Source organism: Ammospiza nelsoni, chromosome 6 (assembly GCF_027579445.1).
Source record: "Ammospiza nelsoni isolate bAmmNel1 chromosome 6, bAmmNel1.pri, whole genome shotgun sequence".
In the NCBI taxonomy this organism is placed as follows: Eukaryota; Metazoa; Chordata; class Aves; order Passeriformes; family Passerellidae; genus Ammospiza; species Ammospiza nelsoni.
In genome coordinates this window covers 28,722,039-28,747,500 of record NC_080638.1, presented here as the reverse complement: position 1 = coordinate 28,747,500, position 25,462 = coordinate 28,722,039, and the positions used below count along the sequence as shown (strand labels likewise).

At 41.9% G+C, this 25,462-nt stretch overlaps 1 protein-coding gene across 1 annotated transcript in view; it reads left to right on the top strand.

Moving 5' to 3' along the window:
- Positions 1-25,462, top strand: part of CDAN1 (codanin 1) — a 34,063-nt gene that overhangs the window by 5,746 nt on the left and 2,855 nt on the right. The window contains exons 4-26 of the mRNA XM_059474892.1: positions 5,214-5,407; positions 5,841-5,960; positions 6,826-6,904; positions 7,290-7,410; positions 8,406-8,515; positions 9,211-9,300; positions 10,371-10,446; positions 12,442-12,650; positions 13,272-13,386; positions 14,189-14,332; positions 14,948-15,114; positions 15,689-15,770; positions 16,449-16,538; positions 17,591-17,645; positions 18,663-18,796; positions 19,456-19,559; positions 19,907-20,056; positions 20,459-20,522; positions 21,015-21,093; positions 22,072-22,229; positions 23,117-23,224; positions 23,600-23,663; positions 24,786-24,988. Coding sequence (XP_059330875.1) covers positions 5,214-5,407; positions 5,841-5,960; positions 6,826-6,904; positions 7,290-7,410; positions 8,406-8,515; positions 9,211-9,300; positions 10,371-10,446; positions 12,442-12,650; positions 13,272-13,386; positions 14,189-14,332; positions 14,948-15,114; positions 15,689-15,770; positions 16,449-16,538; positions 17,591-17,645; positions 18,663-18,796; positions 19,456-19,559; positions 19,907-20,056; positions 20,459-20,522; positions 21,015-21,093; positions 22,072-22,229; positions 23,117-23,224; positions 23,600-23,663; positions 24,786-24,988 — 2,716 coding nt within the window. The remainder of the gene's footprint in view (positions 1-5,213; positions 5,408-5,840; positions 5,961-6,825; positions 6,905-7,289; positions 7,411-8,405; positions 8,516-9,210; positions 9,301-10,370; positions 10,447-12,441; positions 12,651-13,271; positions 13,387-14,188; positions 14,333-14,947; positions 15,115-15,688; positions 15,771-16,448; positions 16,539-17,590; positions 17,646-18,662; positions 18,797-19,455; positions 19,560-19,906; positions 20,057-20,458; positions 20,523-21,014; positions 21,094-22,071; positions 22,230-23,116; positions 23,225-23,599; positions 23,664-24,785; positions 24,989-25,462) is intronic.

Below are 25,462 nucleotides of genomic sequence, written 5' to 3'. Positions count from 1 at the left end.
CACCATTCACCCAGTGAAACCTTCTCAGTCCTCATACAGGCGTCGTCTCCTGTGTCGGATCAAAGTCCAGCCACCAGACACTTCTGGCAACATTCCAGGACTCCCGAGCCCCCCAAGGGTGGTCTCGGCCTCTCTGCACCTCCATCCTGAGGTGCTGAGATCCCACATTTCCCCCTTCTGTTTGCACTAGGAAGACTTCTTTTGCTATCTGATTCATAGCGTGTTTTAAACATGCAAATATGCATGGGACGACAAGTATGAGGACTAGGAGAACTATTAAAACATAGAACTTTACTCTTAAAATTCTTCTCTAAATGGGAGAGATGTCAAAGAAGTTTACTAGCTGATCGATCTATGATCTTGTGATCTCGCTAAGTTTATTTATGCTGTCTTTTATATTTTTGATACTTTCATGAATTGATTTTGAATGATCTGAGAGATTCATGCAGCACATTTCTTCAAACTCTTCACACCCATGTCTATGAGCGAGCAATAGATAATCGATCGCCGCTCTGTTTTGAAGAGTCGCTTTCTTTATACTACTGATGTTTTTTAACATGTCATCTAATGCGACAGATACAGACTGTGCATGTTTGCTCAGCTAACAACTCATGCGGTCGATTTGAGTTAAGGCTACTTCTGATGCTGTTTGAGGTGAGAAAATTGCGGTAGCAATACTCGCTTTCTTGTCTCAAGAAAACATTTTATCATTGCAATCTGCCGCATATTGTTCTATTGATCTTTTTTTTTTTGCGTTTTTTCTCTTTTAACATGTTCAAATCAGGCGATAGTATTGAAATTTCTTCAATGTTGCATGGACCTCCCGTGGCATTAGCAGGAATGCTGTGCTAAATTCTGTCTCTACAAATTAAGAACAAATTCTGTGGCAATTGCACTGGGACTTGGACTGATCTTTTGGTAGTTTTCTCTATATATTTACACTATGTTGACGCATTCTTATAGAATTCATGAATGGGAGTCAAATCGACAGTTTTCGCTTTTGTGACATTTGGAGTCTCAAACTGCATGCAGAGTTCCATTGTCATGGACTTAAAAATCTCTAATTCTTGAGGTTCTGTAGAAGCTACAGGAAGTAGACGTGTTTAAGCACACCACTCTTTCACAGGATCTTTAATGATCTGCGAAATGTTAACTGCGGAGTGCTTTGGAACTGGCTATTCGTCTACTGGCAATCTAACTATGCATGCTGAAAATGGTTTTCTTGGCTTCGAATGTGTCAGGCAAATACTATCTAAATTTGCTGCTTGAGCTAAAGTCTGTCATACATTTTGCTTTGGTTGAGTAATAGGTAAATTACCCCCATTGTTTACTGTAACGAATGAAAGAATGATGCACATAAGCATCATGAAACTCATGGCTTCACTTCTGTGTGACATCATTGCTTTGCTTTTCATTTAGGACTTTAACAGAGAATTCTCTTAAAGTCTTTAGTTTTTTTTTATTTCTCTTCTGAGTCGTCTTGGCAATCTGAGTCTCGACTCTTGTTTGAGTACTCGTCTCTTTGTTTTTTGGATCTTTGTTTTTGGGATCTGCGTTTTCATGTTCTCGCACTCGAAATGGTTTCACGTGCTGTGCTGACACCCACGTCAGACTTCGATCTGTGGAGATACAAGCGAAAGCCTTGCCCCCCACTAGGTGGCGCTGTCACCGGCCTCCCCAGCTCGGATGACAGCATGAGCTCGACTGCCCCTGTCTTGTCGACTGCCGTGTTCGTGATCTCACTTGAGACTGTGTCTGCCTGGCTTTTAATTTAGCTGGAAATGGAGCTTGAATACTAGAACGTCTCCCTTGAAGGGAAGGGACTGGGACTCTGAGGGTTTCATCTAGAGGTACTGAGTCTGAAGAGGGTGTGGAGCTGCTGGGACATAGGATTTTGAGCACAGCCCCTCCTCGCTCGAGACGTCACAGGGGACTTGGCCCGCCCCCGCCCGCGCTCTACTCTCTGTGCATGGGTGCTCTCTGAGCCGCTCTCTGTCTCTCCCGAGTTGACGTCACTCTCTCCCCCTTGCTCTACTTCTGAGGCTTCCCCCCTCGGTCTGTCTTTGACTCTGTCTCCTCCTCCTCTGACGTTGTGTCTATTCTCCCCGCCGGTGTGTGTACAGCCTGACCCCCGCCGGCACTCGGGCCCACTCCGCAATTTGACTTGACTTTGCTCCCGGGTTGTTGCGAGTTTTGCCCGCCGCGCGCGTCTCCGCTATTTTTGCCGGCCGGGCCGGCCGCTACCTCCGGCGCTGTGCTGACAAAAGCCATGTCTGCACTTATGTCTCCTTTCTCTGTCTCTTCACCCCTGCTCCCCGCCGGCTCTGTCGCTGCTGCGCCGTGCCCCCCGCGAGGAAGCGCCTCCCTTCTCGATTTCTTTTCTCTCCCCTGCACCTCTCTTTCTGATCTTGACTCTCTTGTACTCTCCGGAGTTTCAGGACGCTTTAGGAGCTTCTTGGGGTTTCTGGGTTTTGGGACTGGGGGCTTTAATAGTATTTCTTGCTCTCTTTTCTCGAGAGCCTTTTCTCCTGGCTTCTTGGGGCCAGAGCTAATTTTTTCTCGGAGCCTTGCTCCTCCCCCTCCTTCTGAGGGTGCTGTAACTTTTCGTTGCTCTCCCAGTCTTTTCGACTGTTCCGATATGCTTTCTAGCATTATTTTTGCCAGCGAGAGCAGCTTTAATGCTGTCTCGTCTTTCTTTGTTGCTAAAAAATATAAGTGCCTATTAATTTCTTGCCAAAACCCCACTTCGAATAGTAGGCATGTTTCGGCCAGTGGGTAATTAAGCTTTGCCTACAACAACAGCTGTTTTAATTCTTTTCTTGGGATCCTTTTTGTATATGCTTGAGCCACGCCTTGTAAGGCGGACAAAATTTCTTTTTGCTCTTGGGACAGTGTACCCCCCATATTCTTATTTTTTGATCTTCTCACTGAATCTGTCATCAGAGCTGTCCGGAGGCTCCTGATCTCTGCCCAGCAGGTCACAGGAGAAGGATCTAGAGGCGCCTTCCGGTTCTGATCCGGGCTGCTCTGCTACGAACTGTCTTCGGCAGAAGCTGAGAGATGGAATTCTCAGTGACTGCTGTTTTTTTGCAGACTCTTCTGGCCGTTTTTTTCTTTTCTTCTTTCTTCTTTTCCTTTTTTCTTCAGGCTTCTCTCCTCAGGAGCTGCCCTCTCGGCTCTTCAGCTCTTCAGCTCTTCAGCTCTTCAGGGCTGATCCCCCCCCGAAAGGGTTGGTGGGGGGTGCCCACGCAGCGAACGCCACTTGTTTGGTTTTTCGGTGCTGTTTAGGTGGCCTGGAAAGGCCCAGGGATGGCCTTGAAGAGCCCGGCGCTTCAAAGGACGAGGAGAGACTTCTGATCTTGTCTCGGTTTTGGTGTTTATTAATTGTTTATCTAAAAGATTTTCTTTCAGCTCGACAGAGGTCTGCACAGCAAGTTAGCTATGGGCACACTGCGAGCCCCCGGGGCGGTCACTTATCTTTATACTCTAAGTTACGTGTACAATATTTATCATTTCTCTTCAATACTTTCTACTCTTATTAACTGGTGCACTTTTAGTAATGACTAATCTTAAAGTGCCACCACCACTACAGAAGATGGAGGCCAAGAAGAAGAAGAAGAAGAACAGGACACGCCCCAATTCTTCTATCTTACTTCTTTAGACTCTCCTGTACCAAAATCCTAAACTCTGTGTTTTACACTTTAACTAACTTATCCCTTCACCATTCACCCAGTAAAACCTTCTCAGTCCTCATACAGGTCTCGTCTCCTGTGTCAGATCAAAGTCCAGCCACCAGACACTTCTGGCAACATTCCAGGACTCCCGAGCCCCCCAAGGGTGGTCTCGGCCTCTCTGCACCTCCATCCTGAGGTGCTGAGATCTCACAAACTGAAGTCAGTTAAATAGCAGTATGTGGTTGGTTGGATCTTGCCCATGCAGTGATATTCTCATCTGACCCATTATACTTGAAAGCTGGGAGTTGCTGCTGTGTCCTCAGTTGTGGTGAAATACAGAAGTAAGGCAGTCTTCAGCCAGCTAGATCCCTTTGAGCAGGGGCAAAAGGTGAATTTCATCCTGAGGTAGATGACAGCACTGGGGCAGAAGTGAAGCACAGTCTAACTGCATTATTGGAAACTTGCCATGGGTAAGGTCACAAAGTACTTGATATGGGCTCATCCCTTGGGTGCGATCACAAAGTACTTAATGAATAATTTTCTTCAGTTCTATCTATTACTCAATAATTTTCTTCCGTTAGTTGATTATGTTCATTGCAAGGAAGATGCTGGAAATCTTTCTACTTCCATTTTGGGACCAGTTGTTCTTCATCACAGCAGTTCTGCTAGAAATAAGCCAATTGAAAAGGTTCTTTGTTGGAGGTGAAAATGTTTCTGACTTCCCAAAGCCCTTAAAGTGACTTAAATCTTTCACTTTTGATACAGTGTGGCAAGAGGTAGTGTGATGTTCCAAGTGGAAATGTTCCATTGGAATCTTTGACAATCATTTGATATTGCTGTTACTGCCTGGTGTCCTGTTTCTCAGGTGTGTTACATATGCTACCCTGGTGTTGCATTTTAGATGATCTCTCTAGATATAGTTTTGTACAATGTCTGTGTATTTTAACTAAGTGATCATTTTTGATTTAGAATCCAGCAGTCAAAGTGGTTTGTTCCTTCTGTTGTTTACGTTGCCAGTCTGGGATTTCTTCAGCTGTTGCATTGCCTTTCCACTCATTGGTATTGGATCTTCTCAGAGTGTCATTACTTTACATCTATACCAAAGGGATGGATGTGAGCCTTATTTTCATAGATGTTTTAAAATATCTACCTGTCAGAAATGGTACATGAAAGGAAGATTTTTAGGACCTGGTCTCTAACAGATTCCCCATCCTTAACAGGTAGCAGTTCAGATGAGAGAAGTAATAACATATGTTAGTTGGTTAATTTGGTCAAAGTGCTACACTATTTTAACAGAGTTGCAATTTGGATGGGATTCTTTAGTCTTTTGCTTGCTAACCTCAAGATCTATTCTCTGTTAGATAAAGATGACTTAAATTACTGTCATGCTAAAAGCTGCTTTAGACAGTGTAAATGACATGGTTTAGTTATTGCAGGATTTCCTTCATGCTACACTGGAAGAGAAGGACCTCTTCTGGCTGCATGGCTGCTCTAGATCATCTTCAGTCACATGGTTATGTTGCTGCTCTTGAATTTCAGATGCAAATTGCTCTACCAGGCATCTTCTCCTGCAGGGATATCTTTTGATCCTTGTACTCCAACTAAGCCTAGCTACACTCGCAGTGCCAGCCTTCCTGCTGAAAGCCATTGGGTGACCTGTGCAAATCCTGCTAAGGTTTCCTGCAAGAAACAGTTGGAGTGTCTGGCACAGCTCTATTCATCCTGTATAGCAGGTGAGGACACAGAAAATGTGAAACGGACCTTTCTTTGAGCTTTGAACTTGCATGTGTGTTGTGAGAGGGAGATAGATGGGAAGTGGAGGCTGTGGGATAGGTATAGTGTACAAACAAATGACATCTGGAAAAAGAAAGTAAGCCAATACTGTTATTTAAATAAATGAATACTTGGCAAAAGTGTGGGGAAGTAGGTGAGCCTGATGCAGTACTCTGAGCTGCAGTAGACTGAAGTTGTATGTCCCATATGAAGCCAGACTGTTCCCTAACACATCTTTCCCATGCTGATCTACACTGTATCACAGTATCATGTTGTGGGGAGACAATTCTTTGCTGACTACCACAGAGCAGGAATCTACCTTTTTACCTTTGTTTATTAAAGCAGGACAGTATTGAGTAATCCACCTTTAACATCTCAATTACTCTCTCCTAGAAAACCTGGTACCAAATATTTTTCTGGAACTGTTTTTCGTTCTGCAACTGTTGACATCTAAAGGCACTTCTACTGCAGAAGATGGGGATAGTGACCCTGAAATCAGTGAAAGAAATAGAGGTAAGCAGTAGTAATGAAGGGAAAGAATCCTGCTTCCATAGAATGAGAAAGTGTTGTAGACTAGCTTGGACAGTTATTCTTAAATTGCATAAAAATGCCTTATTACCACTGTGGGACTCATCTGAGATGCTGACAAAAGTCATGCATGTATGGGAAGTGCTTCCACAGTATGATAGAGTGGGGTTGCTAGCTAGTTTGAATCTAGTTTTCTGTTATTGTGCTAGATTTGCTGTAGCTACTTCTATCACTGACTTTTAGAGGGAAGGACAAATGTGCTTGAGTTGCTTCTCTATTGATCGTACAACTCAAATGTGCTGTTGACCTGCTATGTGTTTATTAAGCTTCAGGTTTGGATCTGAGTGCATAGGATCCAGCTGTATTGTTGCATTTGGTTTTTGGCAAATTCAGCCTTAAGCTTGATGCAATTAGTACTTTGATATGGATAGTACAACCAAAAGAGTGGCTTTAGGATGAGACCCACCACACCCTCCTCCACCCCACATGCCTCAATTTGATTGACCTTTGTTTTGCTACTCTTTATTTCTTAGGGCTGAGATTAGGAACATAAAATCTTCAGCTATGGGAACACCATTTTATAATTGTTTTTAGTTGTTCTACTTTTCTTGTCCTGTATCTCCTTATTGTTGTTCAGAACAGTGAGAAAGAGTCTTTTCTTTCTCATACAGCATTAAACACTTCAATTGCCTTTAGTATAGGAGGGATAGGGAATGGGAACTTCTGAAAATTGAATACGAGTCTGGGAGATTAGTTTTGGATATGTCAGTTCATACTTTCCTTAAAAGCTAATCCTTTAGTTGTAAATGGTAAAAGGTACTGTTGTCTTATGTTTCTTTTTTCCTCTCAGATGTGTCAGGGAGACAGCATTTTGAAAGTGTGCACAACTGTGTTTATTTTGCTGTTCAAGTCTTGGATTATCAATATGAGTGAGTTGAATTCTTTTTTCATCTGCTTGTGTCTGCAGTTGTGTGTGGGATTAAGCAAATGTGCTTGGGTTGTAGAACTTTACCAGTTAAAGGCACAGAGTTGTTAATTTTTTAAAACATACAGCTTGACCTGGATTTGGATGGCTGTGGGTTTCCTTGCATTGATGTGTCCACTGAACTTTGTTGTAATTGTGCAAGAACTGGAGAGTCGTGAGATGAGAATATAACAAATACAGATACCAGTAGGATTTCCTGCTGGTACATGTCCTTTAGAACTCTTTTCTTGGCAGCATCATAAAATGTTAACATAAGCATTTCTTTAGAACTGCTCATGTGTTTTTATGTCTGTCTGTCTCTCTGAGCTTTATCCCCATTATCTTGGCAGAATTATTTCCCATTTAGAAAAGGGCATGCTGAAGCTTTTGGCCGAAAATGAGCGGATTGCATCGTTTTCTCCCACCTTGCACAAGAGGCTCAGGCAGGCTTATGAAAGCAGCACAGCTAAGGTAAAATTTGGCAGACCCCAAGTGACATTGCTTCAAGCCTTTGTGTTGTTGTTCCTTTATTTGCAATGGCTTTGATGTTAAATCTCATTCTTTCTATTTCATCTTCTTGTGTTGTCTTTAGAAACTGCCTAAAAGTACTTTTTTCCTTGTCAGTGGGTGAGTGAGTTGCTGGGTCCAGTGATTGTTGGCTGTGAATCACTGCTGGCTAGCCTGTTGTGCTCCAGGCCCTGACCTCAGCCAGGGACTTTGACAGGGTCAAATTTTGCTTTTGAAATTCTCACCTAATAAACATGGATCCCAGGAGAATGATTAGTTAGGTGCAATATCAGAAGGTAGTTTCAAAGATTTGGATTTTTTTCATACGTGTGGACTCTTTAGGCAAACAGCATTTCACAGGAGACAATCCAGACTGGGAAAAATGGTTCCCTCGTGTAATCAACTGGGTTAGGGAACCAGTTTGGTTGGTGGGAATTGCATGGTAGAAATGTATTTTGTATCTCATTTCATCCATCTTTTAAAAATGGAAATTACTGTTATCAAAGAAAGGACAGTGTACTGAGATTGGGACTTGTCAGTAGCTGAGCTTTAAAGTTGTTAAAGTTTAAATAAAGGTCTTGTTACTTGAAGAACAGTAAGGAGAAAGAGTAAGGTAACAGAAATTGCCAGCCAGGATCCTGAATTTTCTCAAGCCCTATATTGAAGGTATATTTCAACTGTTTGTGGGTACTGTATCAATACTGGTTGCAATCTAGTCAGCAGAGATTTAAGGGGACCAGATACTTTCTCTCTTAATGTTGAGTGATTCTGCCTCTGTAGCCTAGTGTAGATTGTAAAAGTTGGTGTTTGCTAGTAATTAGCAATTGGGAAGTAAGGTGTAGTAACAACTCAGCTAGTGATACTTGTTTCCTAACCTGCCTCTTCCCTGCTGTTTTTCTTGGTCTCAGATCATTTAGAGACTTCCATTAGCTTAATGACTGCCTTTATATTTTTAACAGGTGTCTCTCCTGCTGCCATGCTCTGTACAGTCTGTTTCTTTTCAGCCAGAAACTGATAATCGCTCGAACTTTCCCAGTGACAGAGCATTTCACATATTTAAGAAACAAAGGTAAGTTTCTTCTACTGTTCCTGAATGCTCAAGGGTATAACCTTTGCATGATTGTGACTAAAAGATGTTAAGAATGTCTCATGTATGCTACATGCTGTAGAAAAAAATATTGAATTTTTTTCTCTAATTAAATGAAAAAAAGTCTTTGTCCGTATTGACTGCAGGAACTAAATGGTTAATGTCTTTAGAGAAGAACAACCTAATTCTTCAGGAGTTATTGAGACTTCTGATAATGCCAGTACAGTGTGTCACCCTACTGGATTGCTTCTGCATATATATCTGGTATGCTTTTATTCTTCCTGCTGCCTCCCTCCATGCTTGCAGCGACAGGGTGAGGGCAGAATGACAAGTTGTCTTGGTCCTTTTCTTTTTCTCATAGGTATTACTACATGTGGCTTATTCTTTGCTGCCTCTCAGTCTTCACTATGTCTGTCTGGTAATGGCTGTTTTGGTCATTCCATCATAGATTGGGCATAACAAGCTTAAGCACTTGCTGTCAAAGACATGGAAAATGGAAACTCACTGAAGTACTGCTAACATTTATGAGTTTTTCAAAGGTATCTGAATGATTGGAGGCTGGAGTTACTTAATCTGAGGTAGATTCTTGCTGGGAAGCTTTGGAACAATTAATGCTCTGTTGTTGCTTCAAACTTTGAAGAGTGGGAATTCATTCCCTTAAATATCTTGGTTCACAGGGATATATTTTATGAACTTCTGCGTGAATGGGAGGATAACAATGAGAAAACTGGCTGGGACTTTGAAAGAGTTCTGGGCAACAAGATCAGGTAGGAGTCTTAAGCAACTTCAGCTATCTCTTTAATGTAGCTGAATTGCTGGTGAATCATGCTGCACTTGGCATCCTTAGTTCCATGTCCTGCCTGATCTTCTGCACTACTCTGCAGGGTGCTGTGGGCTGCTTGGAAAAAGCTGCCCATGTACACTTGCTTCTGAATTGAAAGGCATCAACCTTTACCTTAAAGAAACAAGCCATAAGTGGCAGAGGCCTAATTTGTTCAATCCTGATGTTGATCTTTCCCTTTCATAATCACAGAAATGTTCAGACAATACGCTGGTTTACTCTCAAAACCAGTGTATTGTCTGAACATTGTTATTATATACACTTGTGTGTGCATATAATGTTTTCCATGTCAGGCTCCTCTTCAGTGAGGAGAAGTGTATTATATGTTCAGCAGCTGTTCACTCTTCTAATTATTTCAGGGGGTCTAGTGCATTGGCTCTGAAAACAAGACAACTGTGTGTCTTTCTGTAGAGAGCAGACTGTTATATTCATTTATTGCTTTATCAAAATGCAGTATATATAAAGAAACTATTATAGCATTGAAAGCAATTGCCTTGTGGGTTTCTGTGTTAATCTCAACCACCAGCCTTCTTAAGTAATGTGTATGTAGGTGGCATTTCACCACAAGAGCAAAACAAGGCTGAGGCTTAAACTGAGAAATTTTGGGCATCAGAAGTAGCACTACTGCGGTTTCCTTAATTCATATATGTGAAATCTCAACTTACTGTTTTGGGCAGGGAAGAGTGGGAACTGAATGAGTTTATTCTTTTTTTCTAAATAACAACATTATTGAAGAAAAGGAAGAGATTCTTTTTATCTCTAGAGCTGTGTTTGCTCTGCAGGTGCTCAGGGAGAATTTTTGTTTCCATGTCAGCAGCAGGTGGGGCTCAGTGCCTGGGAAAATGGGTTATAAAAATATTGCTTTTTTTCAATGACCTTTGGAGATTGCTTTCTTAAAAGTAGGGTTTTTAATGCTTTTGGTATAGTTTGAGGTTAGAACACTGTTTTTTGTACCACAAAGTTCCAGTCAGTATCTGATCATGTTTTCCTTCACAGGGCCATGATGGCTCACCTGTCTGCAACCTGCAACCACAGCCATTTTGCCAGGCTCTTTCAGAAACAGCTTATCCAGGTAAATTACTTGGGTTGTTTAATGACTGTATACATCAAAGTGGGTTTGATCCTTCCTTAGCCTGAGAAAACAAGCCATGTCTTGTGAGCTTCTTTGAGATTTTCCTATTGAAACATTTTGTGGGAGAGACAAGTTTTCAGAATGGGAATTTCTTTCCTTCTTCAGAAATAATCAGTGATAAATTACCAATGAAGTTTCTTTAAATGAGGAAAAAGGCACACTGAGAACATAATGAGCTGTAAGCATTCATTCTTCATGGTTAATTACTTTGTCCTTCTAATTTTAGTACAGTTATAGTTTCTGGAAATTTTAGGGATGTATTTTGGCATTTGTCAAGTGCAGAGGTTCCTAGTTGTGTTTGTTAGCAGCATGAGTGCAGAAAATCTGTGTAACAGTCAACAGGCTGGTTTTTGGTACAGTATTGCTGTTGTAATTTGGTGAAGGGTGGGGGGTTGGCCAATTTCAAGCATCATCTGACTTCATTGTAAGTAGATAAATGAAGAAGAAGATTTGCTGTATTCTCTGTAGACTTGTGGCTTATTGGTGGGCTCCTTTTGGAGAGCAAAACAGCCAGAGAGCCTCACCTTGAGTGTTAGTTCACACCCATTGCCAGGAAGTTGCATGCTGTTGGAATGTTGTAAATTCCTTTAATGTCAAGTCTGAGTTTGCATCAGTGACCTGTGTGATTGTATGGGTGTGTTAATGGAAATTGTGGGAAAGAGGTAAGATTAACCTTGTTGCATCAGTAGGGTTTAATTAGTCATAGGTGCTGTATTTCTCCTTTGTATCTGTGCCTTCTTAATGAAGACTGCAGGATTTCACAAGGGTAGCCAAAAATCTAAGTGGATCTAAACTGGTGTCTTCAATGGATCCAATGTGTCTGTCTGGGAAATGATTGCAGACTCTTGTGTGGATTATGATGCTCTTGCAGAAATGAACCGAGACTGAGGACTTGTCAAGGCCTGAAAATTTAAAGGTAGAGAAGTGTAGCAATATGTTCCCTTGGGGACGTGCCCCCAGAACATGGGCTCTGTTTGGAATAAATGGACCTAGTACTTGCTCACTTGATAGACATTCTTAAATGTTGCTTCTTATTATTATACTCTCTCTCATTAAAACTATCACGACTTAGATGTAGGGATATGCAGTCAGCTTTTCCTGTTGCTGGGTATTTGCTAGGTTATGTCTGATGTGCTGTGTCCAGTCTTGGGCTCACCAGCACAAGGAAAGAAAGATACAGACTTACTAGAGCAAGTCCAGCTCAGGGCTTTGTAAATGATTAAGGCACCAAGCATTTTTTGTATGAGAAAAAATGCTGAGACCTGGGAATATTCAGCCTGGAGAAGAGAAGGCTCCAGGTTGCCTTGGTGCTGTTATAGATACCTGCTGGGAGGGAATGAAGAAGAGAGAGTGAAATTTTTCTCAGTAGTATTCACTGACAGGTCAGGAGGTGACCCTGACTGAACAAGAGGGTTGGATTAGATGATCCAAGAGACCCCTTCTTAACAGTTCTGCAGTTCTGTAATTTTTTGAGTCTTGAGTTGTATCTGTGAGTTTGGGGCAGTGGGGCATTAATTTTTAAATGTTATTGAACTCTGTGGAAGTTCAGGAAAACCTGCTCTGGGAACATGTAGTGCAGCATCATGATCCTTGGAGGCTGAGCTAAAGATCCTGCTGAGTGGTTCATTAAGATTGTGAGAGTGATAAGCATTCTCTCCACATATCCACGTGTAGTCTGCTAGGTATGCCCTAGTTAGACATGTAAGATTGGAATTCCATCTCACAAGACCTCTAGGCTGTGTGTGGCCAAGGTGGGTAGCATGTTTTGGCATGGGGAAGAGTTGTTCTGGATGTTCCTGGGCACCAGGAAAGACCATGCATGGATTACTGCAAAAGCAGTCTTGTGAAGAAGTGATAATGTGCTGGGTGAGAGATGGAGTGAAATGATGCCTTGTTACAAATAATCCACCTCGCTACTCTTTCTGTCTCCTGAAGATGTGCAAAGGTCCTGTCGGTGGTGGTGCAAGCTGGGGAGACACCCCAGACCAGGATGTCCTTAATATGCTGGGCTCTGATAATCTGAGCCGTCTGAAGAGGCTGCAGGAGAGATTTATTGTTTCTCAGAGCATCAGAGGGCCTTGTCCACCCCCTTCATTCCCAGGGTGCCAACAATTCTTCAGGGACTTCATCCTCAGTGCTGGAAGGTGAGTAGCCTGGGCTTGCTGTTCCCTCTGGAATGTGTGGACAGTGGAAGCACCAGCATGTTTCTCTTGCAGCAGAGAGTTATCCAGAAAGTTTGGGACTAGATGATATGGTAATGATTTTTCTGGTATAAACCCACAGTATTTTTTTGGAGGTGTCAGCATTTCCCAGTGCCAAGGCATGCAGTGCTACCTAGCAAGGACACTGGACTGGACAAATGCTTCTTGTGTGATAGTGCATGAAGCTAAAGTGTACAGAATGAAACCAGGTTGTTTTGTTTAATACGTTTTTCACAATTCACAGCACGGGGGAATTATAATTTATGTGAAATTTTTATCTTAAATTCAGTTATTTTATAGATTCCTCATTTGGCAGATTGATTTTTATTATCCTTATGCTGAGACTTGTTACATAGCATCTCTTAAAAAGTACAAAAGAAGAGTGGAAATGAAGGTGGTCAGCCAGTCCTAAGTCTTCTCTCTTGCATTCTTGTCTGTCGTGTTATGTTGTATGTCTGCTGATTGTTACAACTCACAAGACAAGCTCAAAATTCTGCCGTGTGTTAGTTGAGGTTTTACTGCTGTTTTCAGCTCAGTCTGACTCATCATCATCTTTTGCTGAAGTTACCAGTTCAATCAGCACCTGATGGATAGTCTGTGCCTGAAGATACTTGAACTGAATGGTCTTACTCTGGTGGAGCACGAGCACAGTGATGGGGAAGCAGATATGGAGGAACAGGTAGGTTTGCTTTGTGCAAACACATCTGTCAGGAATTTCTCTGAGCTGTTCCAGTAGTCAAACAATTACTGGCTTGATTGTAAATTGCTTGGAGCTTCCACCACAGTTTTTACAGGACAAGAGCTTTGTCATTTGGTTTTGTCATAACTCTGCAATTTGCTTATTTGTCTGAACCCCTTACCTGCATGCTTCAGGGTGCTTCATAGAACTGTCATAAGTGCAGAATAGTGTGAAAGTGAAAACCTCCTCTTTAGGTTGTTATAACCTGTGTTAGATCAACGAAATAACCACATCCAGTTGTGGCACCCCATAGCAATAAGTTCCTTGTTACTTTTCCATATAGAAAGATTTTAGTCACATTGAATTTGTAGATATATCTGTTAATAGGTGTACAGGTGTTTCTTCACTCAGGTCTGCATATCAGAGGTATCACAGCTTATAGTCTTTAGCAAAGTAGCAGCCAAAGGTTGATGGAGACTTGCAGAGTAGTAGTGCTATAAAGGAGGCAATGTGAGATCAGCTCTGTCTCTCATTGACTCCAAAGTTCTTAATGCATAGATACGATTGAGCAGCTGCTTGTCTTAGAAAGCTCCTGAATAATTCCCTCTTGTGAAGAGGTGAAGCAATGGAGACAGAAGCAATTTAAAATACTTGATAAATATGTATTTTGGAAACTTACCTTTATAAAAAGCAGAGATGAAGCTATATGGCCCTTTTAGATGACAGGAATGGAGGTTTAGCATAGACATTTGCTTTGCCAGTGTGGGCTAGCATAGCTTCAGCTCCCTTTTCTTCATTTTAGGATGAAAAGAAGCGTTTCACTGTGGCCCTGTTGAGTCTCCGACTCCTCGCCAAGTTCCTGGGTTTCCTTGTTTTCCTGCCCTATCGCACTGCGGAGCAGCCAACCAGAGACCTGCAAGATTCCGCGCTGGCGCTTAGAAACCAAGTAAGGAAGGGCACTGCCTTTTGCTGGACAGGCACTTCTTCTAGCTTAGGGAGCATTGTGGGTGGTCATGCTCTTTCAAAGTGAGCCAGTGTTCCTGGGATGATGTTGTGTGGTCCTGTGTCCCTGCTGCATATTCTGGGGTTGGGAACAAAGGAAAAAGAATTTCTGTAATCTCGAAAAGAGGGCGTAATGCACCAGTGGTAAGGTAGTCAGTCTTCTGTTATTTCTGCTAATCTGGGTCTGTCATACCAGAAATTTCACCTAGCTAAGACAACTTGTATGGATAGTGTAAAATCCAGCTACCAGAATTGATTGTGTTAGTTTTGCACACATCTCCCAGCAGTGTGCCACCGAATGGAAGCAATAGACCTTGACTCCATTTTGTACGTAGTCAGGCTTTTAGCCTTGCTTTCAAAATTTCCAGTGGGATCTTTGGTTGCAGTCATAGTTTGGTTTTTACCTCTGGTCATGTGAAAAGAAGTGTTTTCATTAGCCAGAAGTCACCAGTACAGAAGATGAAATCCTAGAAAGAAAAGTCAAGATATAGACAAAAGTTTTCTATAAGTAGCAGAAGATAACTTCAAGCTGCTGGTTTAACTTCTCTTATCCTTTAAGACCCTGCCTGTACTGGATATATTAAAGCTTCTGAGACAATCTATTCGGGATCAACGTTCTATCCTCACTATTCCTTGGATTGTGGAGTACCTTTCCCTTGTGGATCATGTTGCTCCTTTCCTTGATTATTACAGGAAAGTGTTTAGTCTCTTGCTGCAGGTATACAGGTAAGAGCTTGGGAAAATATATCTGTAAAGAACTTTTCAGTGAATGTTTGTTAGTTTTTTGGGGTTTTTTTTGTTTTTTTGGTTTTTTTGGGGGTTTTTTTTTTTTTTTGGGGTGCAAATCATGCATACTGTTTATCTTACATAAAGCTGCAAAGAGAACACAGCCTAAACTTGTGGATTAATACTTGATTCAAATTTGTGTTTTTTATTAAGTAAACAAAATCTTTAAATCCCACTTGATCACTCTACATCTGCAGCTGTGATTGACCTTCAAGCTGGAGCTTGAATTTTGACCTTAAACCTACAAGGTTTCCAATGCCTAAATAATTTTCTAGTTTTCTTTCCTATATACATGAGGAAAATTTGAAGCACATTCAAGAGAATGGCTTGTCTAGTGTAAACTTAAGACAGGGTGTTATGCAGGTACACACAAAAAAGGCAGACATGCAAGGAATGTGTTCATGGTATATACATAGTGTAATTGGTAAGTGAATGGTTTGGGAATGTTTTCCTTAATGAAAATTGAGCTGCTGAAAACTGACACTCTTGTCTTGCTACTTCTGCTGCATGGCAGGTTAATGGTCCTTTCTGAAGACAAGGAGATGAGTTTCCTGAACAAGCTGCTGATCCTTGCAGTTCTGGGTTGGCTTTTTCAGGTAGAGTCTCCTCTGTGCATGTAACTCTTCTCTGAAGAAAAAGCAGGGCACAGAACTCAATACAAAATAGCACTGAAATGAATTAAAACAATTCAATACAGTAGTTTGTTGTTTTATCATGGATTTTTTACCCTGTTGTGGGGTTTAAAGAATAACTGTATTTTAGTGGAGAATTATTTTCCTTTAGTGGAATTGTGTGAAGCAACAATTTTTTCCCAATAGGAATTGTAATTGCATCTGAAATACATTCTGTATTTACTAATCTGCAACCTTGCAAGCAAATTGACAGCTGATTGCTGTTAGACCTGGAAGCTCTTGTCACAAAGATGGTGTGCTAGCTGTCAGCCTTGAATTACTGAGGAATTTATTGGATAGAGGGATGGTGTATGATGAACTTTTAAAATTCTTTTGTGCCTCCAGTTGGAAGCAAGGTAATTTCTTAGCAGGAACCTGTTGGAAATGTGGAAGATGCTGTATGGGGAGAATAAGAAAGGTGGCTTTTGTTACTGTGATTAAAAGAAGTCTTTAATTTTATGGAAAGTTCTCAGGGCAAGAAGATTTTTAGTAGGGTCATTTTTTGTGGGTGGCAGGGTGGTGAGATTTTACTGTCCTGTTATCAGAAATAGTGGAAGTTACTGTCTTCATTTTGGGTTGCAGCTGCTGGGTTTTCTCTTTCAGGTTCCATCAGTTCCTGAAGAATTGTTTTTTACTGCTGACAACATGCAGGAGAGATTTGTGGTGGACGCTGTGACATCTGCTCAGGCTCTGGTGAGTTAGTGCAGCAGCATGTCTTCTGAATCAGTGAGGGAAGATGGACCTACCACTTCCTCAGGAGCTGTAAGATTTGATCAGGAACTTGCCTTCAGGGCAGCTGCACTGAGCATATGGAGGCCAATGGATGTGGTGCCCAGTTTGGCCAAGTGCCTCAATTGCATCTGTGATATGGGTTGTGAACTCTGTGTTGCAGCTCTGGGTTTTCTGTCAGGCAGGAGCCATCTCATCTGCTGCAATAATTTGCAGAACAGGTGCCAAGTTATGCTGGAGGATGAGATGCTATTTTCCTGCAAGGTGAGTTGACAAAACTGTAGCTGTTCCCAGAAATAAGCAAAAGTAATGGTGAACAGAAATAGAATGATGGGACTGTAGAGCAGGGTTGCTGTTTGTGAGATCACCTGTTTTCCAGTGTCATGATAAAGGGTTCAGACTGAACTGAAAATGGTATGAGCAAGCAGGAAAGGAGGGGAGGGTATGGCATGTGTGATGTTTCAGATAATTCCTAGACACGCAAGGGGATATATAGTATTCCATGGAAAAGTGGTGTGGATGCTAAGATACATTTCCTTGGTGGATGGGATCTGAAATTCCTGTTCCTTCCATGGCCCTGCATGTGCTGTGTTAATACTGAAGTGACATTTCTCCCTGGCATGGTGTTCCATGGGTGAAGGCACTTGTGGAGGTGTAATGCATAGCAGATGTGCCTCATTTATTTTCCTCCATGGAGAGGTTTCTCCCTTATGAGTAGAGGCTGTGGCAGCAGTCCTGGTTCCCTTCTTTAATGCAGCTTTCAGCTGGGCTTTGGTAGTGATCAGGGGCAAAGGCTGAGCTAGGCTAATAAATGAAGAGCAGCTCATTCTGTGTTACGGGGACTGAACACTTGGGCTGCAAAGTTCATTATTTTGCTGTGTGTTTGGAATCCAGCTATTGTTTTCATGGAAAGGTTGCCCTGAAACCTGCCTGTGACTGCATGTATAGGATTTCTGACTTGAAGACTGTTTATTTTGTACTGTATCCTTTCAGCATTTCCTTCATTTTCTCACCAGGACTTTGTACCCTTGGTGGATCAGCAGTTACTTTATACCTGCTGTCCCTATCTTGGTGAGTATTTTACTTATTTTTACTATATACATAAAGTATATTAGTATGTATTTATTTTTATTTAGTCAGTTGTTTATATTTGTTGTTTGGTACTGAGTCCTTGGATCATCTTTCTTACTCCTCTTCACAACGCAAGGTCCCAGTTGTATATGCAAGAACCTTGATAAGAAGCTGTATTTCAGAAGCTCCTGCAGCTGTGGATAGTATCTGCTAAAGCTGAGGGAGGGAGGTTACCTAGTCACGATAGTTGATCCACAGAGTCTGAATCCAGAGGGACAGGGGAAGCCACCCCTCACAAGCTGTGAGGAAGCATTACACCAACACAGCTTTTCTATCCTAGGTGTAGGAAGAGGAGTTTGTGCTGCAAGAAATGTCTTGATCCTTGAGCAGATTTCTGCTGCCAGGCAGAGGGGAAAAATCCTTTTGTGCCCTGGTGTTTTGTCAGTTTGTTTGAGATAGCTTTTTCATGGGATCTGTCTGCCAATGGTAAAATTCCTCTCTGTAGACAATAGAGTCTCAGATGGGGAGATGGTGCTCTTCTTCCTGAGGCTTAGTAGGGAAACTGTATGTTAAACCTCTATCACAAACTGTATGTTAAACTTGTCTCACAAAATCTTCTAGGGGCCAATAAGTTGTCCAGCTTTTCTGCCAGGATTTGCTCCTGTCTCTTGGAATTTTGTTTAACTGCTCCCCTTGTTGTCCTTGTAGACTTTACAGTTCTTGCGTGCCACGCTAAAAAGGAATGCACAAAAATAACTGCTCCCTCATCCTTCTGAACAAGTCCCATCTGCTAGGGGGCCTTTCCGAAGTTTCCTCTTCAGAGCCTTGCTGTGCCCTGCCAGTTATATGTGTGGGATGCCCCCTCTGCTTCAATGAAGCTTCTGCTTTTGTAGAAGCTGAGAGAATCTGCTCTGGGAACAGGACTGGAGAAGTGAAAGTTTCTTTCTTGAGTTTTGGGATTAGTTTTTCTCCTTTCTTATGGGGTTGATGATTGCTTTTGCATGTGTTCCTGTACAGGTGAGCTGCGTAAACTACTTGCCTCTTTTGTGGCTGGTAGTGGAGGCAAGAATGGTGGTTTTATGAGGAAAATCACTCCCACAGCTGCAGAGTCCTTAGCACCCAAGGCTTCTGTCACGCAGCGGAAGCTGCAGGTAACGAAATTAGGGAGTCACAAGGGGGAAAGGGGCAGGAGAAATTTGCTTGTGTGAGTGCAGGGTATACAGTGGTCTCTTAATGCCAGGGAACATTGTGTTTAACAGTCAGGTATCTTCACTCCCTGTTTTTCTGTTACAGTCATGTGGCTGGGATATGGTGTGGGTGCTGAAATCCAGATAACGTCAGTAAACATTCTTGCAGTTGGAACAACTAGTCTTATTTATCTATTTCCCTCTTCTTTAACATAAAATGTTGGTACGTTTCTCATACTTTGTTTTGGTTAGATTGTAGCCATGCTTTCCGCTGAGAGAAGGACATGCGTAGGAGCCTAGAGGATTATCAGCCTCTAATTAAAAGGGCTTGTTCTTCCCAAAACAAGCTCTGTGTGGTGACTCACTACTAGTAGACACTGTCAGAACTCTCCCTTTCCCCTTTACAGGTCTTTTGTAGCTTCAGAAACCCTGATAATAAGCTTTAAGTGATTAGAAGGGAATAGGGAGTACTATTCTGGGATGATGAATGCTACAGTAGCAGAAAGTTCTAGTGGAGGCAAACTGTCTTTTAGTAGATCTCCAGAAGGTAGTTCTGTCCATTCCTGTGCTGGTTAGAGGAGGGTGAAGTGCTCTAATCAATTGTAGTGCTTTCTTTTGAACAGGTAGATTTGGAACAGGCTTTCTTCCACAACCAGCCTCCTTCCCTACGGAGGACAGTGGAATTTGTGGCAGAGAGGGTGGGATCCAACTGTGTGAAGCACATCAAGTAAGTGCTGGTCACCTGTTCTGTGACTTAAAAAGTAACTTTACATTATAATTAGACAAAGAGTTGATCCTTTAAACTTGTGTGTATGGGGGAAAGAAGCTTCCATGGGGGTGTGCTGCGTAGCAGAACACCAAGGCTGTGCAGGACTTCATTGCTGTTGTCTTCCATACACACAGAACAAGGAGATGATATAGATGATACAGCATGATTGATTTGCTTTTAGCAGAGTGACTTACAGCATTTGACATGGGTATCCCCCTAACCTGGGGAGAAGAGATGGGGCACTTAGTGTGCACTGTTTCTTGTATTGATTTCAATCTGCCTGATTGTTCTTTGTTTTGTTGCAGGGCAACACTGGTAGCAGAGCTAGTTCAAAGGGCTGAAGCCATGTTGCAAGATAAAGTGAAGGAGGAGGTTGTTAATAATGACAAACTGCTTGAAGAGGTGTGCACTCATCTGTATGAGGAAGGGGCCCAGGCACTCATCAAAGGCAGAGAGTAAGGAGGAAAAGTTATTTAAACATGTGCCTTCCTATCTCTTCTTACTGCAGAATCTATAAGCCTAATTTAGCTTGACCTGTCATGCTCAGGTTCTGGTAATTATAAACCATGCCCTCTGCTCTTCTTATGGTGAGTGTCTGCTGTGCTCCAGCCAGTTAATACTGTGTTTGTAGAAAGGAATAAAGGTGCTGTGTGTCTCTCTGCTCCAAACAGACATCCGCTGCAGCTATTGTATTTCTCCTCTTTGGAAAATTGATATTGCAGCTTAGTTGCTTGTAATTACCCTTTCCTTGTCTTGTTCTTTTAGTCTGATTTATTGCATTGCTACATAATGAACCTCTGAATGTTGTCCAAGAACCTAGACTAACCCCATGGCACACTTTCTTCCTTTTCTTGTAGATTTTGCAAAAAAAAAGGTCCTGAGGCAGTAAGAGTGTTGTTGCCAGAAGAGACATCTGCAGCAGTATGTATTTTCCCTAAAACTTATTAAAAGCCTTGACTTTAAGTCTGGATCATTACCATTTTTCCATTGCTGCTTCACTTATCCCTTAATAGCTCAGGTAAAGAAAATCTATTGATGCCCTCGTGGGAGGACTGAGTGATAGCTAACAAGAGTCACCTCTACTGGGCTGCCTTGCATATTGTGGGTAAAATGATACTCCAGCTCATAGCTGACTAATGAGGCTAGAATGCTATAGAGATTGCATTTATCTTGCAATGATAATGCATTGGTTTTAGCATCAACTTCCACAAAAAGTTGATGAGGGTTTTGGAAAATCAAAATGCCTCAGTTGTATTGCTCAAACCAGCTGTTTCCATAGAGGAGGTGGTGTTCAGTTTAATTGTTGCATGCCAGAATTAAGCTTTTTCCTCTAGACTTCCTTCTGAATTTTCACTGACTGCAGTGCTGTGGCTGATAGTAAATCTCCAGTGATTTGTTATCCTCCCTGTAAAGGTTTTAAGTAGTGCAGAAAACATTGCAGTGGAGCTGGCTACCGAGAGAGCCTGTGGCTGGCTCTCTGCCAACATTGCAGGTGAGTGTTTTTACCTTGAGCTGGAGCTTCTAACCTGTGCATTGTGCTCTTTTTTTCTGAGATCAAGGGACAGACAGTGTTATAAAGTATTTGGTTCTATTTGGTTTTTTTTGTTTTCTTTTTAGTGTAAAGTATGCCGTTGCTCTGTTCCTCCTTGTTTAGGAGGAATTATAATTATTTCTAGCTCTAAGAACCTTCATTGGGGATCTTTTGGACTTGGCCCATGGTAGTGATTTTTAGTTATGGAGTCTTGTACGATGATGAGAGTAAATGCTGTGGAAATGCTTCTGGAAATGTCATCTAGGCTGAAGTTGTCTTAGCACTTCCAGTGTGTACAGACAACTGCTCTCTCAAAAGCTCTTATGGTCACATGTACAGAGCGCTTCTGAAATCTCCTGTAAAACAAACACTTCTTGGACTGGGTGCATTTTCTGCAGGCTGAAGGCAAATGTAGTCTTTTCATTCTGTAATACTGCACTGGCAACTCTTCAGAATCTCTGAAAACCCATTTTTTCAACAGGTTGGGCCAAAAGCCTGGGGAGGAATGTCCATGTACCATTTGCAGCCACAGGAATTTAGTGTTTTGGATGCTGATCAAAATGTATTTTGGTAGAAGACATAAGGTTTTTATGGGCACAGTGGTTGAACTAGCATGATCACACTGAATCAGCTTTCTACTTTGGCATTGCCTTCTGGCTTAGGTACTGTGTTAAACCCATGGAAATATTTTTATGGGAAGTGAGATGAGTTGCCAGTTGTACCTGGCAGTGATGGGTGTCTGTCTTCTACAGCTGTGGATTAGTATACCCTCTCCAGATTTGCCTCTGCACATTAAATATAGTAGGAGGTCAGAGAGAGGGAGTTGAAAATGTACGCTGTGGCCCTTGGAATGAAAGGCTAAGAGTGTTTGGAAATGATTCTCTGCTTCAGTGGAGACAGAAACTGAAGCAGACAGGATTTGTTCTCTGTTCTCTATAGCACTCATCAAAAGGGAAGTGAAGGCAACCTTCAACAGAATGCTGAAAGTCCCAGGATTTCCCTTGCCAGGCGAGGATGCTCTTGAGTTGAGAAGGGACTGTCCTCCAGGCTGTCAGCACTGTGCTCCATTTCCCTCCCAGATCATCAATGAGATTAAGGTACGTGGTTTATTTTTGTTGCTGTTTTGTAGGGTTTTCTTTGATTGTTTGGTGGGTTTTTTAAGAGAATGTTCTGGTTCTGAGGAGCTGGCTGTGGGGAGTGCTTAGGAAGCATGATGAAAAGTTCTCAGGTTTTTTTCCAACCCCTGCTTGCTGTGTCTATATCAGAGTTCCCTGCTAGGAGTGCTGTCTCAGATACAGGATTTCTGGTAGTATAGCAGTGTGGCCTTTTTGGCATGTGTAGGATGGAAACCACAGTGCAGACCCCATTGTATTGTGTGCAATTTCACATTCATTAAACGTATGCACCCCATAAGGAAAAGAATTCTGAACACCTTGCCTTTTACTGTTGCATGTTCTGACTGTGTTTTTTGCAGCTGTTTGTCTGCTTGACAGACAAGTAATGCTGGTTATCACTGTCATTGCTTTCCCAGCAGTTGTGTGAAAATGAGTTCACATCCTTTAATGCTTTCTTGCTTGTGCTAAAAAAAGGAAGGCAATTTGTATGAGGAAACCTCTGGGTTGGCACTGAAGCTTCCATGACAATGTAAGAGGGGTCGGAATTTCTGTAGCTCTTCTACCCTGCGCTGCTTGCTGTGCTGAGAAATTTATTTAGAGCTTTCAGTGCTAGTACTTTTAAGAAATATGAATTTGTTGCCATCATTGAGTTTTACTTCGTAACATTAGTGAGAAATGTGCTAGAAAATGAGATCTTGGTAAGGTTGTAGAAAATCAGCTTTACTCTGTCTTATGAAATGTATGTATACTAACTTAGGTTCTGGTTTTATGAAGAACTATTTATGAACTGCTCTGTCACAAGTCTAAGGATCTGTGTGTGGAAGAGCAGGATACTAATGTGTGTGTTAACTGTTGTCTTTCTCATCAAGGATGTTCTCTGTGTTGCTGTGGGCCCACGGGAGGAGGGTGAAGTGGTTGACTGCGTGTGGCTGGAGTGCTTGCTGGGAAGGTTGAGTCAGACACTTCGATGCAGAAAGGTAAAAGATGTAAAAAAGCAGCATAAACTCCCTTTGAATCACTTTGGGCTGTCTTGATACCTGTAAAAATTTAATTTCTTTGCCTCACAGTTGAGTTCAGTTGAGAGGTTTTTATTTGAGCTCAAATGTGGCAATGTTGCACTGTATTTTTTTATACTGTGTAGATCTGCTTGTTACTTCAGTTTGCCTTTGTGAATCCCCTTTTCATATATGACTATTTTGTCTTTCAGTCTTTAGTGGCCTCCTCATTATAGCTCTGTGCTTCTTGATGTAAATTGCCTGCTCTTCTTGGATATTTTTTATCCCTTGTGGAGCCCTGTTTTGTCCAGTCTGCTCTATGGGGAAAAAAATACAACTTTTTTTTGTGTTTTCCAGTTTGTATGTCCCACATCGGAACAGCAGCTGGCCAAGTGCACGGTTGAGTTGGCATCTTTGCTGGGTAAGTAAGTTATGATAAGCTATTTAAGACTGAAATCTGTTATTAGAGTTCTCTTAGATCCTTGAGGTCAGAGATATAAGTGTTAAGAGCTCATGGATATTTAATTCTCTTTGGTGCCACTGAGTTTGAAGATTTTTTTTCTGTCAATTTGGGTGGTTACTCTTATTCCCATTTACATTCTGCAAAACAGAGTTGTTCAGTGACTAACCATCCCTCTGATCTGTTTCACATCTGTTGTTTTTTATTTATTGACACCGTCAGTTAAATATGGGATATGTTTTCCAGTATTTCTGCCTCTGAAAAATTGTGGTGGAGTTTGGGCTTTTTTGACTAAAAGTAAGGGCCTTTTCCATTAAATTATGTTTTTATGACTTTTTTTAGGAAAATAATGGAAGTAATTTTTTTTTGTATTATGACTCCTGTGAACATTTTCAGTCTGTTTTTTTCTCTTGCTCTGATATGTAAACACAATTTTTCTCTGAGCAGGAGCTTGTGATCTCAACACAGATGTGTTCTTCACGGGCAGCCTTCTAATTTTGTGGGTTTAGAATCAGCTTTAGAAGTTTTATACATAATTTGTCTTTCCAGAAGGCAGTTCACATCTGAATATTGTGAAATTTATTCTGGGAGCAGCAGTGTCAACCTGTCCCATTCCATTAGACTGTACCAAGGAAGAACTGGTATCTTCCTTCTGTTTATGTTCATATGCAGTTAAGCACTGTTCAGATTTGCTTTCACTTGTGTGAAGTCACGTAACTCTGCCCAGAGTCTAAACTATGGACAACTGTTCAGTCTGTCTGTAGACTTAAATGTTTGTGCTACTCTTCTCTCCTTTGCAGTAACACCTAGGTTCTCTTTGACTAAATATTAGGCTGATTTTCAGGACTTGGGCTATATTCCAGCAAATTGGTGTTCTTTGTTTGAGGAATAGAAATCTCTAACTATGTCATACTGTCTGTGTAGGTTCAAAGGTCATAATTTTGAAATATTGACCTAATATTTCCAAACTCCATTCCTCTTAGTTCACTGGTTTCTTCTCCCTAATTGTGCTGCTGAACCAAGATGATCACTAGAAAAGGAAATAATGCAGCTATAGGAGTTCATTTTTCCTCCTCCTCTTAGTTTCAGATCATGTTCCTCTGAGTCTTGGGATCAAATCCCCAGAGAAGAGCCCTGAGAGGCTGCCTGTAAAGAACAGTCCCACCTATGGCCTCCTAAAGCTGCTGTTCTCCATCTGGAAGGAGGACTTTGGGACATCTGTGCCCGTGCAGCTGATCTTCAGCAAGAAGAACATGGGTTATCTTGCAGAAGCCAAGCAGCCAGAGGTAAAGCTTGTTCTGATGTGTGGGGCAGGCAGGGATTTGTGCAGGAATTCTGCCAGCCCACAGTGCTCACTGGGGCTCGTGTGACTGAGGCCAGCAAGGTTTGGCCAGCGGGTTGGCCTTGTTTCTGTGGGGCAGTGAAAGAGAGGGATGTGGACAGCTTGTCAGGGGTTGGTGCCTGCCTTGGGGGGCTCTCAGGAAGGCACAGTTTTGGTTAGGAGCCAATGGCAAAATGGCCCATTTGGCCTGGGATATTGCAAGGGCGGGACACGTGCCTGTCTTTGGTTGCATCCTTATGCCTTTTATCAGCTTGCATTTCTGCATGTGTATTGGCGTGACAAACACTCCAACAAAAGCTGAAAATCACCCTATTTAATTGCAGGCTAAACCCAGCTTATTTCAGGAATCAAAGAAATAATTTTTCACACTGTTCTTGATCAGGCAGAAATTAAATTCTTGGTGTGTTTATAGATGGAG